At 44.9% G+C, this 18,215-nt stretch overlaps 1 protein-coding gene across 1 annotated transcript in view; it reads left to right on the plus strand.

Annotated features, from left to right (window-relative positions):
* Nucleotides 1–1,095: 1,095 nt before the first annotated feature.
* SKI (SKI proto-oncogene) overlaps nucleotides 1,096–18,215 on the plus strand; it is a 140,746-nt gene continuing 123,626 nt past the window's right edge. The window contains exon 1 of the mRNA XM_077837420.1: nucleotides 1,096–2,007. Coding sequence (XP_077693546.1) covers nucleotides 1,096–2,007 — 912 coding nt within the window. The remainder of the gene's footprint in view (nucleotides 2,008–18,215) is intronic.

Raw genomic sequence — 18,215 nt, forward strand, 5'->3', positions numbered from 1 at the left:
CCCAGCCCGGCAGGCTCCGGGGCTTGCCTTCGCAGAGCGGCTCCGCGAAGAGCGGCGCGGGGGGAGGCGGCCCCCGTTCCTGGAAGAGCCCAGCCTGGGGAGTTGGTCACATTCTTGGCTGGGATTCAATGACTGAGGCAGACACCAACAAACAGGGGAGGGGGGCGGGCGGGCGCGCGGGGCGGGGCGGGGGAGGAGTGAGCGCGAGGCGGCCCGAGCTCAGGCGCGAGGCGCGCTCAGTCGCTGCCGGGGAGAGGAGCCGGGAGGATGCGCGCTCGCCGCCTGCAGCTCCCCGCAGCCCGCTAGACGCGAGAGCAGAGCAGAGCAAAGCAAGAACTGAAAGCAAAGGAAACCTTCCCGACCCAGCCCGGGGACCACACGGAAAAGGGGGGGGAAGCCCGCCTGTCTGTCTGCCTGCAGCCCCCTTCTCTGTCTGCAGCCCTCCCCCCCCCCGCCACGTTTTGGGGGTTTTTTTGGACGTGCAAAAGATTGTGAAGCCGGGCGGGGGAGCTTTTAAGAAAAACCAAATATTGCAACAAAATTTTGTGGTTTTTTAGGGTTTTGTTTTTTTTTTTTTTTGGGTGGCCCCCTCCTTGCACGGACCAAGCTTCCCTTCCCCCCCCCCCCCCCTTACGCCCGCTTGGCTTCGGTGGAGATGGACAGCCGGGAGGCCGCCGCGGAGCCGCAGCCCGCGCGCCTTTGAGCCCCCCGGGGGCTGGAGCGTGGCACAGACTTTTCTGTGGGGTGTATTGGGGGGGGGGGGTTTGTTGAGGGGGGGGGGGCGTCCGGGAGAGCGCGTGCTGGCGGCGTGGCGGGCGGGCGGGCCCGGTGTGTTCAGGGGGGGGAGGGCGGCGCGACACTCGCGGGGCAGCGGGGGGGGGGGGGGGAGGCGCGGCGCTGGTGCGAGTGGCCCCCCCGGCGCCGGGCACACGCGCCCCGCGGGCACACTCAGCCGGAGGCCACGCAGGGCGGGCCGGGCGCTTTGGATGCGTTGGCCCCCGGCGTAGCGGCGTCCGAGCCGGGGCTTTGCGCTTCCTTCCCTTCCCTCTCGCTGTTGGTCGGGCCGGGGCGGGGAGGGGGCTCCGGGGCTGAAAGATGGAGGCGGTCGGTCGCAGCAGCTTCCAGCCGCACCCCGGGCTGCAGAAGACCTTGGAACAGTTTCACCTGAGCTCCATGAGCTCCCTGGGTGGCCCGGCCGCCTTCTCCGCCCGCTGGGCGCAGGAGATGTACAAGAAGGACAATGGCAAGGACCCGGCGGAGCCCGTCCTCCACCTGCCCCCCATCCAGCCCCCGCCGGTGATGCCGGGCCCCTTCTTCATGCCCTCGGACAGGTCCACGGAGCGGTGCGAGACCATCCTGGAGGGGGAGACCATCTCCTGCTTCGTGGTGGGTGGGGAGAAGCGGCTCTGCCTGCCGCAGATCCTGAACTCCGTGCTGCGGGACTTCTCCCTGCAGCAGATCAACTCGGTGTGCGACGAGCTGCACGTCTACTGCTCCCGCTGCACGGCCGACCAGCTGGAGATCCTGAAAGTCATGGGCATCCTGCCCTTCTCGGCCCCGTCCTGCGGGCTCATCACCAAGACGGACGCCGAGCGGCTCTGCAACGCCTTGCTCTACGGGGGCACCTACCCGCCCCGCTGCAAGAAGGAGTTCTCCAGCACCATCGAGCTGGAGCTCACGGAGCAGAGCTTCAAGGTGTACCACGAGTGCTTCGGGAAGTGCAAGGGACTCCTCGTGCCGGAGCTGTACGCCAACCCCAGCGCTGCCTGCATCCAGTGCTTGGACTGCAGGCTCATGTACCCGCCTCACAAATTCGTGGTCCACTCACATAAATCCCTGGAGAACAGGACTTGCCACTGGGGCTTTGACTCGGCGAACTGGAGGTCCTATATCCTCCTCAGCCAGGATTACACCGGGAAAGAGGAGAAAGCAAGGCTGGGCCAGTTCTTGGATGAAATGAAAGAGAAATTTGACTACAGCAACAAATACAAGAGAAAAGCACCCAGGGTAAGTGGCACCTGGTTTTGGGGGGGGTGAGGGGGGGGAATTTGCCCACGGTTTCAGCGGTCTCCCGACAAACCAGCGTTGGTGGCCCCTTTCCCTTTAAAGGCATGCAGCAGCCTAACCATGCTGTGAAATCGAGCCCAGTGGGGTGATGTGGAAGAGCATTCTTAGACACTGCACTTCGCTTTCTTGTAGCCTTAAATTGTTGTTCTTGGTGGCTTTTAGGTTTTACTTAAAATACTTTTATCTTTCTATTTCTTCTTTGAATTGTACATTAGGGGCCTGCTCCTGCTGCCTTTGCTCCCCCCATACTTTCACTGGGAGTGCTGGCTAGGCCAGGACTTTGGGATCGGAGCCTGAATGGGGAAGCACGGAAGCTGGGGCCAGGACAAATAACACGAACAAACTGCTCTTTACAGAAATACATACAACTCCACTCCTAATGTATGTGTTAATACATTGAACAGGTCTGGGAACAGAGACTAAACGATCTCCAAGCGTAGATGGAAATGAAATGTGACTGGTCACAGGGGTATATAGGAAAAATTCTGATAATAGGTCAGTATACTAGTAGCCCGCATTAGCGACTGGTGTGTGAACGGAGAAGACTGAGCACATTGTCTGAATCCTACGACCAGACTGGCTTTTGTGTATTGGGTTTTGTATAATCCAGTAAATGAATCTGTCTAGAGTCAACTGCAGCAGCCTCTAAGATATGCCATGCGGGTGTTGACGCTGCCCATCCAGACTGCTAAACCACATTTATTTTAGGTGGCTTTTTTTTTTCTTTTCCTTCTTCAGTCTGAGCAGCCTGAATCCCCAGCGTGTGGGTGGGTGGCAGGCCGTGGTGGCCCCTGGCACCAGTCCTGATCAATGGGCAGCAATGCCACAGGGCCCTGAAAACTTCCTTGCAGACACCAGGATGTCTGGCTCACTGGCGGTGGTGTAATTGGCTGTGGGATGAGCAGCACACTGTCCGCACGCGCACACACGAAAAGTCGAGTTAACTCCTTCCCTTGAGTTCTACTGCACTGGCTTGCTGGGTGGATTTTGTCTCATTTTGTTGGGGATTTTTGGTTGCTGGAGTTGTAGGGTGCACAAAGCTAGGGACAAACTCAAAGAGAAGCATTTAAAGCCTATTGCGAATGGGCAGGGATATTCTCATCACTTCCCAAATGCTTGTTTTAATCACTCTCTATCTTTAACTTTCTTTTTTAAATATCCAGACACAAAGCTGCACTTAGCCCAGCTAGCTTTGGGAGGCCCAGTTAATTCAGCTGCTTGCCTCTAGCTTTTCTTTCTTTTCTTTTTTTTCCAAATCAGTAACTAGACTCCTCCTCCCTCTAGTTCCTCAAATTCTCCCCAGAGCTGGAGGGTCAGAGCCATTGTGGCAGTGTTGTGCTGTGATGAGCCACATTATCGCCATAGTTGGAGGTGGATGTGTTTTTAATGGCTTGTCTGTCCGCTGCTAATCATGCGCTAAGGTGGCATGGTGGGGATTGACTATCTTGTACAGATGTGTGGGGAGGGGAAGGGTTCAGAAGGGGGTGGGGTTGTGAGGCTGGGGAAGCAGGATTTTTGGGGTGAAGGGACCTTGCTGCGATTGTGGCATGCTGCCCAGACCACCTCTCCCCATTTCCCTCTCCTACTCCCAGAAAGGTGTATTTTGACTATTACCTGGGTTAGTCGGGTATTGGTGGATTCCTTCCCCATTTCCACAGCTGACCTCTTTCATTTGAAGAATTTCAAACCTTAAGTGGTGTCAATGGTTTTTATGGAGTTTTACGCTGTTTTTAGCAATATCCAGAACCCTTGACTGGAGCTAGGTGGAGTCAGGGGAAGTTTAGACACAAGGGGCGACGTTTTTCAAAAGTGGTTACTGAACTTGGGGTGCTTTGATTTATTGATTTTTTTTTTTAATTTTTTTTTTTTAGGGGTGGAGCCCAACTCGAGATCCCACCCCAAAAGGGACTTCACTTTCTCAGAAAGCGCTAAGCACTCCTGGCTCCAGATGAGGCCTGTGGGAAAGGTGCACAGCACCTCTGACAAATCAGGATCAATGAGGCTCAAGTTGGGCACCTAAAAATTGTGGCATCAAAAATATTAAAAGATCAGTGGCTACTTTGGAACATTTTGCCAAAATGCATTTATGCTATGAAATTCCCAGGATGTTGGCTTTCAAAATGCAATATTGTAAGGGGTGGATTGTGTCCATGTTCTGGGGATCGGGTGGGGAAAGGGGAACGTTTTATCTCAGTTCTTGTGCAGAACTGGGCTAAGTTTCAAGGCTTTTGAGTTGGCTTCAGGGCTCCTGTATAAATACAGCACAATCTTGAAGAGACCCTGTCAACAACTTACCTGGCAGACCAGACAGAGTTTTGGAATTGCCTTAGCTCACTTATGTTTCCTTTTTCTCCAGCCTTTTTCCATCAGATGTAGCCAACGGGATATCATATGTTAAGGTCATTTGTGCTGTAGCAGCGTTTGCAGATAATTATGGAGAGGTTCAGTCTGGCTCAAGGGCTGCTAGACTGGAGTAAATTTTAGGTCGCCTAGCAAGGAAATGAAAGGAAGATCCTGTCTCTGGCTCTGTGTGGTTGTGTTTATCACTGTCCGCCTGCATGCTCGTGTGTCTCTCTGGCTGCGTGTGGGGTGCTTTTTTGTGGATAAATGTGTGAAACGTGTGTCTGTGTCGCTTCGCTTTTTTGTGTGTATGTGCTTGTGTCACTTTGTTTTGTCATATATCCATTTGTGTACATATGCGTGTGTGATGTGTGCCTTCTTTTGTGATTTGTTTGAATTCGTCTCAGTTTCATGATGGGTCTGTGCTTATATGTGTCGGGCTGTGTGTCTCTGGGGTGTTTGGGGCTGGGGGTATCTCTACTGCTCTGTCAGCATGACTGTATGAAGTGCCTTATGTGTCTGTCTGTGATTGTGCAAGGTGTGGTGTCTGTGGTTTTGCTCCTCCCGGGAGTGGCTTGGTCTAGAGCTGCAGTGCAGGTGAAAGCCTCATGAAGGGGACAATGGGTTAAAGCCACAGATTTGAGGAAGCTCTGAACTCTGCAGTACAGCAGAGCAAGTTCCTCAGAGTCTGTCACTTTTCTTCCTTCCCTTTTCTTTTTAGTTTTATTCCTTTTTATTTCCTCCCTGATCTCGGGTCTGTTTTCCCTCTGTGTTGACCTGTGAGCTTCTTCACATCCACTCAACCCTTAACCTTCACCTTCCCTCCACTTCCCAGAGCTTCCTCTTCCCTTGAGCTCTTTCCTGTTTCCCCTCAGTCTTTGCCCTTGTCCTAGTCCCTCCCCTTCTGTCTCTTCTTGTCACCTGGATTCTCCCCCTCCGCCCCTGCTCTCCCACTTCCCCGGCATTTTTTTCTGTTCTCCCTGCTCCTTTCCTGGTCTCCTGCTGCTGCCTCTGGTTTTATATGTGAGTGTGTCCTAGTCTCTTCTACTTTTCTCCATTAGTTTGTTCCCTCTCCCTTCTCACCCACTGTGTCTGGAGTGGAGCTATTCGAAGCACAGCCACCACGTTCTGGGTTGTGTGTCCTAAGATTTAAAAACTTCCAGAATTGCAAAAATGGGTCCCATAAATTGAGAGCCATGGTTTCTTTTGGTATAGTTGCATAGAATCATAAGAACATAGGACTGGAAGAGACCTCGAAGATAGGCTGTCTTGTCCAGTGCCCTCCACAGAGGCAACACTAAGTATTATCTAGACCATCCCTGGCAGGTGTTTGTCAAACCTGTTCTTACAAATGTCCACTGACAGCGTTTTCACAACTTCCCTAGGTAATTTGTCCCAATACTTAGGAAGTTTTTCCTAATGTCCAACCTTAATCTCCCTTGCTGCAATTTAAGCCCATTGCTTCTTGTTCTATCTTTAGTGGCTAAGGAGAACAATTTATCACCCTCCTTTTTATATCCGCCTTTTATGTACTTGGAGACTGTTACCATGTCCCCCCTCAGTCTTCTCTTCTCCAGACTAAATAAACCGTTTTTTTCATCTTTCCACATAGGTGATGTTTTCTAGACCTATAATCATATTTGTTGCTGTCCTCTGGATTTTTTTTCTCCCATTTGTTCACATCTTTCCTGAAGTGTGATGCCCAGAACTGGACACAGTACTTCAGTTGAGACTTCCATGGTCTCCTCTGGCTAGTATAGGTGAGGCCTGGGTCGCCATTCCCATCTCTCCTGTGCTCCATGGCTGATGCCCTTGCCCTATCCTGGTCTGCTGTCTGTCTGCTTTCTACATGCCAGCATGTCTCCAAAGTGTCTGAGATACTAAAGCCTCAAAAGGGGGCTTTAAAGCTTTTTTGATTGGTGGGCAGTCTCCAGTAGAACAGTGTAAGATCCTGTCACCCTGCCCCATACCACTTTCTGTGAGTCATCGAACTGAGCACAGCCTGATGGGCTTTAATATTCCCCTCTCCTTGCATTTCAGAGCTAGACTTTTTTTTTAGCAAAACTACATAGAATCAGAGACTAGGGGGATAAGAGAATTCCGTGCACACTCCCACACACACCAGCGCTGCAGTGTTCCCATGGCTCAGGTCCCAGCATTTCTATGAAGTCGCTGTGAGCTAGAAGTAGCATTCTGGGTATTGACATGCAAATGAGCACAGTAGGCCTTCCACTTTATTTAGCAGTTCCTCCAAATCCAGCGCTGCTGCCACATCACGGAGCTTTCTCAGCTGGAGTAAGGTTTAGCCAGGTCAAGTGTGCAGCCAAATCAAAGGACAGAAATTATTCACGGTGAAATAATGCAGCTCTGAGTGACATTGTAAGATAGCTGTGGCCACTTAAGTACTTCACAGCTGTCATTGTACTGCACACTATGGCCACCCAGAACTTCACAGTGGCAGCAGGGATAAAATCCGGATCCTTTTACTCCACTAGTGTGAGTCCCTGCTACCTAAAGAGGAATCTCTTGCAGTTGCTAGGAATGTATGGCCTGTGACATGCACTGTAGAGAACTTGTGGTTCTGCCCAGGTTGTCGTCCAAACTACTGTCTAGTCCATCACTAAATGGATTAGATAAAAGTCAATGGGGAATTCTGCCTGCCTGAAGACTGCAGGATCAGGCCCATTATTATATATAACACTTAACGACTCATTGCATTATCTGACTATTAAAAATTTTATTTGAAAATCTTCAATAAAAACCAAGATGGCCACCAAAGCAGAAACCAGCAATGGCTTGGAGCAACAGCTTAAGCTTGGTATCATTTTATGGCTCAGAAGCTAAGCTCCAAAAATGATACCAAGCTTAAAGCAAAATCCTGTGTGTTTGTGGAGATGTCCGTGTTTTAAGCAGGCATGAGCTATTTTTTCCCCCAGGAGTGGAAACTGATTTACAGATGTTGTGCATTGAGAAGTAAGGTAGGGGTGTGTGTATGTGCGTGCATGCGTGTGTACACGTGTGAATATCTTGCAAATAATGAAATGAGGATTCTGAGCCGACTTCTGCTCTCAGTTGCCATAAACTAGTTCACCCCGATAGAAGTCACTGAAGTTAGACCTCTGATATTTTTTTTAGGCAGGGATTTTGGGTGCCTAACTCCCTTCCTTCTGCTCTTTGGAAAATCCCAACGTTAGAACTGCAAACATTTGCTCTTTTTGTGGCCTATTCTGACACACCATTTTTGTGGCTTATGAACTCAGGACTTGGACCTGTCCAAGGCTTCAGTACACTTTAGGGACAAAGTTAAACATAGTTTGGTCCTGACTACATTGCAGGGACCTAATATCTGAACTATGCCTTAGGATTTGGACATGGTTGTTGCTAGCAGGGGTCTAACTTGATCGTCTTAACTAGTGAGGGCATATTTTTGTTTCTTGGGATCTGTGTTTAGATTGGCTTTACAAAAGCATGCCATACATGATCTGGAGGTGTCTGTACTAGGCTTCAGAGCATGTCTAGACAACAGTGGTTAAAATGCTGGCAGCTGCTTGCACTTTATCTGTGCTACATCTTTCAACATTGCTAGAACGGTGGGAAATTTTAAGGTAACCCTAGTATTTACAAGACCATTGAGCCTAAGCATGTTTTGGCTAGCATGGTTCTTCGGAATAAGAAATCCATGCCACTCTGATTGGGGAAAGCATGCTATAGAACATTTCAAGTGGCAGTGTTGTTTTGACACAGTTGTTAGCGTGGTCCTGATTCCAGTTTGAAGAGGACCTCTATCACAACTCAGCACAGTCAAAAATTGTGCATGTCTGCAGCACTAACAGTGTGAAGTGTCTGGTGGGAATTCGCACCGGTAGCTTGGCACATGCTCTGGCTAGATATCACACACAAAAATCCATCTCAAAGTGCATTATTCAGACCCAGTTCTGTCTAAGCCAGGTTTAATTCTTCTTTTCAAAGACAGTAGCAAGCTTTGGGCTCAACACTATAGTACTTTGCCCAGAAGCAACTCCCACTGAAGTCAATGGGAATTGTATCACTGTCTCCAATGGGAGGATTTAGCCTTAGAGGCCTTATCTCTGGGCTCTTGGGAAAGAAAGATAGTTAGGGAATGAACACTGGTGACTTATAAAACACTGCTTCCTAGGTAGTGTAATTATAGAATACTAGCAGTCAGTAGGACTACTCCATTTTGGTTGAGTGGCTGGACAAGGCACATAAATCAAGTTGACCTCCAGATAAAGAAGCATTATCTAAAAAATGTAATAGTTTAGCATGTTTGTGTTTGAACTTGTGGACTTCATTATTAAATGAAATTTATTTGACTGTTAACAGACATAACATCTGGGGTTTTTTTAATGCATTTTTAAAAATATTTTCTGAATTTGGGCAGTAAACATTGACATTTTTGTGCAGAAAATCTTTGCATTTCATTCTGCTGCTCCATGTTAAAAGCTAAACAGTAGTCTTCAGTCTGCAAAGAGATTGGAAAATAATGGGATTGAGTTGATACTGTATTATTTTTACCTTGGAAAATTATTATTGAAGTGCATAGAATTCACTATGGGCAACGGTGATTGCTCAGTTAAGATATACTTTGTTCTCCCTCCGCTGCTTAGCTCCTTTAAATTTTTTTTTTGCAAAAATTTAAATGCAGATTATAACTTAACACCCCCCCACCCCCCCAAGACTCTGTAACGTAAGGATAGTTTGGGGCTAGTTCTGCAATTCTCACTCAAGCAGTCAGCAGACAAGTAACTGAAGCCTATTTGCCCACAAACCACAGAAATACTGTAGTTGTATCAAACTCCTTCCTGTACTTCGACTGGCTGTTGAGCCATCCTAGAGTGTGGCCCTAGAGTCATGGGGGCAGATTTTGATCTAATTACACCCATTTGAATCCAGTGTAGCACCGCTGAGGTCAGTAGAGTTATTCTGGATTTACACTGGTACTCAATACCTACATCTAAGAGCAGAATCTAGAGCTGTGTTATTACTTTAGTATATCTGCTTTGGGAAATGCAGATCAAAATTGGGGTTTCATTTTCAGAAGTGCACTATGGATCTGCTCCTGGAAACACTTACTAAAGGGATGGATAGTGCTTATTGCTGTAAATTGTCCCTCTGTCCTCAGACAGAAAGGACAATGTCACATGCAGGAATTGGGATTTATGATTGCTGTTAGGTATCTAGATTTCAGTTGTTAAATAGGGATTTTTGCAGCCTAGCAAATCTCCCCTCTAAAGCGGGAGTAAGGGCCATACTTTTTCCAGTAGTAATGTAGATACCATAAACTTGCATGCAAATGGCATCAAATATAGTTTTATAATTCTTCGGAATGGGTTTGTTTTTAATTATGGGGAAGCCTGCTGGCTGATGGACACTGGCCTTTCCGCACTGAGCTATGTGTGTTGGTTTTACTTGTTCTTGGATGAGAAAACAAAAACACAGGTTGATATGAATTTGGGCCCCACTCCTGCTGCTGTTCTGTAATGGAACTCCCCTTGAAACCAATGGGAATTCCCATGAGTGAAGCTCTTATCATTGGCTCAGTCACTGGTTGGCTACTATCTCGTCTAACCGGGCTTTTCCAGGCTGAGGATGTAGTATTAAAGCAACAAGCGGTATAATCACCTTTTCTGCTAAATAAGGGCCTGATCCTGTAGCTCTTATTTACACTGAGTAGTCCCAGCAGTCCCATTAAAGTAAATGGAATTACACACGCAAGTACATATTACGTGCATACGTAATAGTTGAAGCATCATACCTTAGGCTCAGAGTAAACAGCAAATGAACTAATCAATGACCTGTCCTTGCTGTGTATTGATTTATATGCAAAGTTAACTGCACATGCTTTGTGGAGGATAGGATCTCTTCTTGGTTTTCTTTTTTTTTTCAGTAACGTTCCTTTTTGCTTCAGAATGTGTGGTATGCTCACCCCTTTTCTTGCAAGCAAGAATGCTGGGTTGTTAACATTTTTATTTATTCATTTTTAATACTGTGGCCTTGTATGTCCTCCATTTTGCCCTGTGGAGGATTTAGGTGGCATGCTAGGAAGACTTGCACCTCTGTACCTTTGTTCTTTAGCCTCTGCTCAGCCTCAGTCAGTGGTATCAATTTAAAGAATAAGGTCATTCACTTGGATTGGTTCTTGATTTCTCAAGCCCTTTTCACCAGCCAGTTTGTGTAATGTCTGTCTGAAACGTTGAGTAAGGGCATTGAAATAGCAGACAGGATATCGAGTGTTAGGAAGTCTGGGTTAAGTATAACAGAGGCTTTTCTGGCTGGCGCAGAGGGAGCAGCCCCTCTAGCTCAATTACCGAGTAGTCGCTCTGGAAGCTGGTGTCTCTGGTTTTAGCCCCCATGGTGGCCACCCTTCCCACATATAATTGTGCGTGTGTGGTGTTCTCTGATAGGGTTGTGTCTGCATTTCCTTGTGCAGATTACTGTTCTCTGGGTGGCACTGAAATTGTTACACAAGCTGTAATAATGTCTCTCTTTCTAAGGATTGCATAAGTTTAGGATGATTTCTCCACTGGGAGAATTATGCAAGTTTAAACTGAAATGTATTTAGAAAGCTTTTGTGTGTTTGTTTTCTGACTTGCAATGCAAAGGATGATTTATTTGCATCTTTAATTGGACAACATCTGCTGGCGTTGGGAGGGAAAACTGTTCCATGTCTTTTCACTGCTGTAACCCTCATTGTTCCATGAACTTTTTCCCCACCCCCGATTGAATTCCATTGTTCACTGCATTATGTCTGCCATAGGCCCTGCATATGTTTAGAACAGACCCTAATACCCAGGCAAAGTCAAGTGGGCTGATAGATTGGAGGCTTCTCTGGGCAGGGACCTCGTCTTTTTCACAGTGTGTCTGTAAAGCTGCAGAATATGTTAACGGTGCTGTTAAAATCATAAATAACACCACCACGTGGTTTTTCTCAGTCTTTGGATTTTCCTGCTTTGATGGGGAAGTTGTTGTCCTTATTACTGGTGTTAGGCAGAAGAGACCAGTGACTGAGGCTTCCCACTCTGTAAATAATGAAAGGGCTTGGAGGGACTTCTGTGATACTCCTTTGATTAGTGGAAAACTATCTTGTTTGTTTTCATTGGGCTGAAAACCTTCCATGCCACTTGGCGCTGAGATGCAGGTGGGGGAAGAAAACCTCCAGCTAGCACTTGTATTGATGGAACTTTGAGGATACGTCTACACTGCAGTAAAACAACCTGATCTGCGCAGGTGGTTCCCAGGGCCAATGCAGAGTCCCATTGACTTCAGTGGGACTCTGGGCAGGCAAGGAGATCTGCCCATGCAGGGGTTACATTGCAGGATTGGGACCTTAGTCGCTGTTTTCTCTGGCTATTTATTAGCAGTGATTTACTGTATGTTATTGGAGCTCTGGATGTCTTGAATTGCACACATAAAACATGCTTTTGCAACGTCTTTCTAGTTAACTAAATCAATTCTATGGAGCATTAAAATGTATGTATTGCATAGCAATGCTTTTGCTCACTAGAACAATTATTGTTACAGCATATGCAGGAAACCATCAATTACTCCTAAGAAAAAAAAACAAGACAACACTATGGAAGATACAGTTCTCTAAGACTCTTTTGGTGTTTTATTTGACAAGTATCCTTTATTTAAAAAAAAAATTTAGCTTTGGGTATTTAAACAGGAAAATAAGCATTTTAGCTTTCACTGCACCTAATTTGTAACCTAAAATTAAAAGAAAATCCTTGAAATCAACACCTTAATTAATGGGCCTGAAAAGAAAAATGTATAGTACGAGGACACTATTTTGCTGTGATTTTCAGCCTTCATTGATTTTAGTGAAGTTACTCCAAATTTATTCTGGTGTTACTGAGATCAGAATTTGTCCCTTTAGCATTCATGAGACAGGGTTTCCTTTTATGCCTGTGTCTTCCTTCTTGATAAATGTATTTGAGTTCAAAGATAGTAGGCATTTGTTTTAAAAATACTCAGCAGCATTATGGACCTGATTCTCCATCCCTTACCCAGCAGCACTCCCAGTGAAATCAATGGGCATGGTTGTCCTTTGCTTACGCTGGCATGAATTAATTTACAATGGTACAAATCTGAGATAAGTGAGACGAAAATCAGGATGAATGAGTTCAGACTGCAGCATGAGGTCCATTCCTGATATTCCTTTATTCGCATTTTGTCATGAATAAGAAACATACTGTACAATAAGCCCGTGAAGTCCTGTAGCAAAAGTTTAGCTGTGCTTGGCTTTTTGCCTTCCTCTTTTGTCACAGGAGTTTAGTTTTTGCAAAATCAGTGAAGGGTTTTAACTGAGGACTAGATAGGCACATCTTCCATGGAGATCTCTGGGCCAGGTTCAGCAGTAAAGAGTATTATAAGATGGGTGTAAGTGATAAAGTGGTGTAACTTGTACCAACTTAGCATTTGGTGGGTGTGCAAAACGATGGTGCAAAGGGTGTAAGACTCATGATATTTGGTGTTTTCTTAAAGCCTCAGCTCCTGGAGGCATATGATTATTTTAAAATCTCCACTTTTTTTTTATTTAAGTAAGTTTCTAGACCTCGTGGTCGTGGAGAAAAGCTGTAAAATGTGACACCAGTAATGGTTCAGAAACCAAAAGGCTATGAAAAAGAACCCCAAATCTAATAACTTTTAAATCAGCCTCATGAGTTTTAGGAGCCTGAGTCATGATTTTTGAATGCTTGGAATTAGCAACACTGTAAAATTTCACCCATTTTCAGAGCAGCTTTCGCCCAAGATGTGACTTACACCACACTTATGTCGTCATTGAATTTGTCCATGTGTCTTTAAGGAAATCAGGGCTTTTTCAAGTTTAAAAAAAAAAAAAAAAAAAGCCAGCCATGATGAGTCTTGAATGAATGGCATCTGCACACCTGTTTAATATTAAGATCAAGCGTTCCATGCTTTGTGGCTTTAGCTTGAAATTCAAGTTCCTTTGAGTCATCCCTTTCGTCTTTTGTTTGGGTGGAAAAAAGGAGTGGCAGCAAATGGCCTGCAGCTAAGAAATGAAAGAGTTGAATTAATTTTTAGAAATAAGTTAGTCTTGGCATTTGGAGCATTTGCTAGTACAGATTTTCATGCTTCTTTTTATTTTCTTATGAGTTTAGCAGTTCACGGCTCAGGATGAAAGACAGCGTTATGGAAAAGATTTAAAACATGACACAGGCTGTATTGGAAGGATAGGAAAGATCTGGGCTCTGAATCCCAGTGGTGAACTGTACCAGTATATGGAGATATATGATAGTTATGGAAAAGATTTACCTTCGCCGTTTAGGCCTCACGTATAAAAGGGAGTGGTACTTTAAATAGCACAGTTCCCACTGGGCCAAATTCTGGGGATCCTTAATTCACTTTTTACTTATGGTCTAGTGTAAATAAAGAGTAAACCCTACTGACATCAGTCAAGCTGTGCTGGTATAAAAACTGTGTTAGGGTCTGATCCAAGTTCAATTGAAGTCAAGGAAAACACTGTTATTGACTTCAGTTGGCTTTGAATCAGACCCCTCTGTGATATCAGAACCAGGTCAAGTGTCTTGCTTTCATTCAGGCAAACTGACGGGTAAAATTCTGTTCTGTATTACTAGAGTAACTCCAGCAACATCAATGGAATTAATCCAGATTTAAACAATCGCAACCAAGAGCAGAATCTGCTGAACAGCTTCAGAAGTTGGGCCTCTTTCAGCAGTGGTTTGTAGTTTGTGTGTCAAATTCTGCTCTTAAGTTACTGCTGGAAATCAAGAGTCACTTGATTTACTAGAGTTACCGGGATTTACATCAGTCTGAGAGAAGAATTTGTGTGTGAAAGTATTATAATGTAATTTTAAGTTTAAAAGAATTAGCTAGTAAGATTACAATAGTTAAAGGGCATTATTCACCATTGCATTTCTCCAGTTTTATGTTGATTTGACTTTGTTTTCAATGGATTTATACCAGTCAGCCAGACCCAGAATTCATACTTTTGGTCTAAACTTTATGTTGTTCCTTCATGCTATCCTTAAGGAGCAGCTGATCCTCCTCATGGCAGACTTGAAAGCCCTTCTGTTTATGCTGCTGTATTCTTCCTTATGACATTTGCATGAAAACAGCTCCTTTGTTGCTTAGAAGCTCCCTCTCCTTCTCTCTTTGCTTATTTCCCCCCATCTGAAATAGGAATCCTCTGTGACATCACAATTAGTTGTTGTGGAGACAATTGTGATGTCACAAAGCAAGCATTAGAGAAGAAATGTAGAGTGGAGAAGATCCTGGTTTTATGCAAACTTAAGAAGTAAAAAGGGTTTTGGGGAAAAAAAATAATACAAGCCCAAAGCAGCTGCTCTTCAAAGTTTTCCATGAGGATCCATAGGTCAGATTCTGCTCTTGGTGACATCGTGGAGTAACAGTGGTGTTACGCCAGATTTACCCTGCAGAATCTGGTTCGGTAATTATAGAGGACACTCCAGTCTGGCTATTTATCAGTGGTTCTGTTTTGGCAGCAGATTGCTGCTGCTGTGTACTATCTCTTTTGTGGGCTATTGCTGTAGGGACAGACCAGAATTGCCTCCTTGGAAAACTTTTTGAAAGATTGGCACAGCAGATCCACATCCTAAATTACTAGTTTGCAAGGTCACAATTACCAGCTCAATTCTGCTCTTTTGGACGCACTCAAACTTCTTTTTTCGTTTTTTTTCCCCCAAGCTTCTTGTTTAGCTGCTCTGCCCCAGTGCATCCTGGGATTTCCCTTTTGCTGAATGGGCTGCTTGTTTCATGGGGAGGAAGTGAGGTCCCTGTTAGATTAGGAGGGGATGGATGGGGAATGTCCTGTTTCATATGCAAAGCACACTGAACCAAGAAAAAAAAAGCGTTCAACAAAACCATCCATGTCACAGGCTAGCAGAGCAGCTGCTGTCATTTTGGGAGAAAATATTAATATTTCAAAGACTTTACAGGAGCTTTTAAAAAATGAGCTGAAGGAGGCAACATCCCTTTATTTAATAGGGATGGGGGAACCTTTATAATTTTGGATACGGTACATTCATGGGTTAGATTTTATTACAGGGCTCCACAATTCAGCCCGAAGCTCAAGGAAAAGTGTTCTCATGGTTCGTAGACTGTTTCCTAGACACTGCATAAAATGATTGGGGTCTGAGTCTCCCTTCACTTGCATCACCCTTACCTCTGTGTAACTCTGATTTCAGTGGAGTTGCTCCTGATCAGAGGAGAACCAGGCCCAATGGGCTGGTTCATTATGTATGTATAAAAAGACAAGATGGCCTGACTCTGATTTTAGTTTACACTGGTGTAAATCAGGAATAACTCCACTGAAATAAATGGAGCTGCTAGTGTAAAACAGTGCAAGTCCGAGGAGAGAGCAGTACGTACAAGGCCTCTCCTTGCACCAGTGATTGGAATTCTGTGATCTATAGAGAGAGTTTCCATAAAACTCTGAAGTCTGGGGGTAGGGAGGGAGGGTTAAATTTTACTCCTGACACTGCTGCCTTCTGCAGTCATCACTACCCCGCATCAGATCAGCAGGAGACAGGTTTAAATTCAGAAAGGACAATTTAAATAAAATGTGCATACCTGTCTGTTTATATTTGTCTGGTTAACCAGACACTAATAATGGCTACTGGTGAGTCACTATTTTAATTTAGTTGTTGTGGGATTTTTTTGTTTGGTGGTTTTTTTGGGTTTTTTTTGGGCCTGGGAAGTCTTTGTATATTAGAAATATATAAAAAATAACTTTTATCATTCTAATACTCAACCTCTGTTGTGTATAAAAATATAAATGCCAGGGGCTGGCTGCTACTCTGTCACATTGATGTAAATTCTCAGTAACTCCTTTGAAATGCAGGGAGTTACATTGGTTTGTATGGTGAAGTCAGCATTATACATAGTGTAATTTGGATCTAGGAATTTTAGAGTATTAGGGTCCAACTTTTGTTGGCTTCAACTGGAGTTATACACGTTCCAGGATTGGGTCCTTAGCACAGGAGGAATTTATTGATGTTCCTTCTGAATTAATGTGTGTGTTCTTGGATTAGTGGTGTAAGAAGGGAAATGATTAAAGGGCACCACTCATCAAATAACTAACTAACTAATTTTTCCGGAGAATTTAGAGTTGCAGAATCTGATTCTGATCTCATTTTGCATTGCTTTTGCACTGGTGTAATGCCATCAACTTAAAGAGGGTCACTCCTGATTTACATTGGTGTGAGATTTGAATCAGTGCAATAGATTTAATCCCTTTGGCCTTGAGATAAATAAGCCAGATGTCTTTTTTTGTGTCTTTTACCTTTCCTTGCCACCATTGCAAAAGACTAGAACTGCCATAGGTTAGGAAATAATGCTAATATTACACTTCCAAAGTATCGGTCACAAATTCCAGTGGACAGAGAGTGGAAAAACCCTGCTGTGTTGCAGAACTGTCATGTACCTGTCTGACATGGTGTTTGTGTGGCCTGCATGATGCATTCAGATTCTGCAGTATCTTAGCTTTCATTTTAAACCAAAAGTAAGTTTCTAGCCATCATGGCTGCAGCAATAACCTTCCAAATGTGAGCAGAGTATAATCCGCGCACTGATGTCTTCCTGAGTCTGCAGACATCCTGTGACAAAGATGCAGAGGGGTGAAGTTCCCTTTCCCCTATGCGTTGTGGGGAGTTTACAGTCCTGACTTGAAACCTTTGATCATAATTAAACCTAGATATCAACCCCACTCCGCCGAGTGAGTTTGACATCCCTCTGGTAGGGCTCTATTCTCCAGTTCGCTTATAGACTATGCAACCAATGGGTCTTCCGCCATTTTCCTTCCACAGTCTAATAGATTTCCTAGTTAGGATATTTTTTTCTGATGTGTAGCTGAAATTTTTTGCTGCAGAACTTCTTTTGTCTGCCTTCTCCTCTACCTTCCCCATGTGCTTCTTAGAAAAGCAGAGCAGCGATTTGGTCGTTCTCCTTGTCCCTCTTCTTGGAGCTCAAAGTTGAGCATGCAGCAGCTGGGTCTGTTGAAAAATAACTCTCCTGCCAGAGAGTAACTGGAGCTATATACCAGATGCAGGCATTGGTGACAGGGACCACTGTTTATTGTGCCCTGTGCTCCCATTTGTGGTTATTGCTGGGTTTGGTGCTCAGTATGGTATTCGGATCTCAGAATGTATTTGAAGCACAGAGTCCCCAGGCATAGTACTGCAAAGGTGCAGAGCAAAATGAATATCCAAGATTTCAGATGGCACCTTCCAGTTCCTTCAGAAGGCGCTGATGCTGCTTCTTGGTGCCCCCTGTTTATTTTACCTGCAGTCTTTCTCTACCCAGGGAGGGGCACATGTGTTGCCCAAACCGTTTATACTCGGAGTTGAATGAAATGCAAATGCAGTCAATTAAGCAAGGGGTTTTTAATTAGCAGTTTAAGTTCATGTGTGAAGTGCCTTGCCTTAATTACATGACAGTTTTGTTGTAAATTTGCTAAGTTTTTTTCCTGCAGAACTATCAAAACTGTGATTTTTTTTTTTTTTTGGTTAAGGTTAAACATTCTTAAATACTGTGAGCTTTCCCCGTGCATCTGACCTTTATGCTTTTTTGTCTCCATTTATAAAGCTCTTTTGGAAGCTGTAAAGATGCAGTAAAACCTTGTTAATTGCCTCATATTAAAGCAGTTATTACATTGCTTGAGCCTTTTTTTTTTAAAAAGAATTAATGTATGGCTTGTCCATACTGAGCTGTGTGTGTTTCAACTGCTGTAGCTACATTGGTATGGCTACACTTGCTGCAATTTTGCGGTGTACTTATGCCACCCT

This window comes from Eretmochelys imbricata, chromosome 18 (assembly GCF_965152235.1).
Source record: "Eretmochelys imbricata isolate rEreImb1 chromosome 18, rEreImb1.hap1, whole genome shotgun sequence".
In the NCBI taxonomy this organism is placed as follows: domain Eukaryota; kingdom Metazoa; phylum Chordata; order Testudines; family Cheloniidae; genus Eretmochelys; species Eretmochelys imbricata.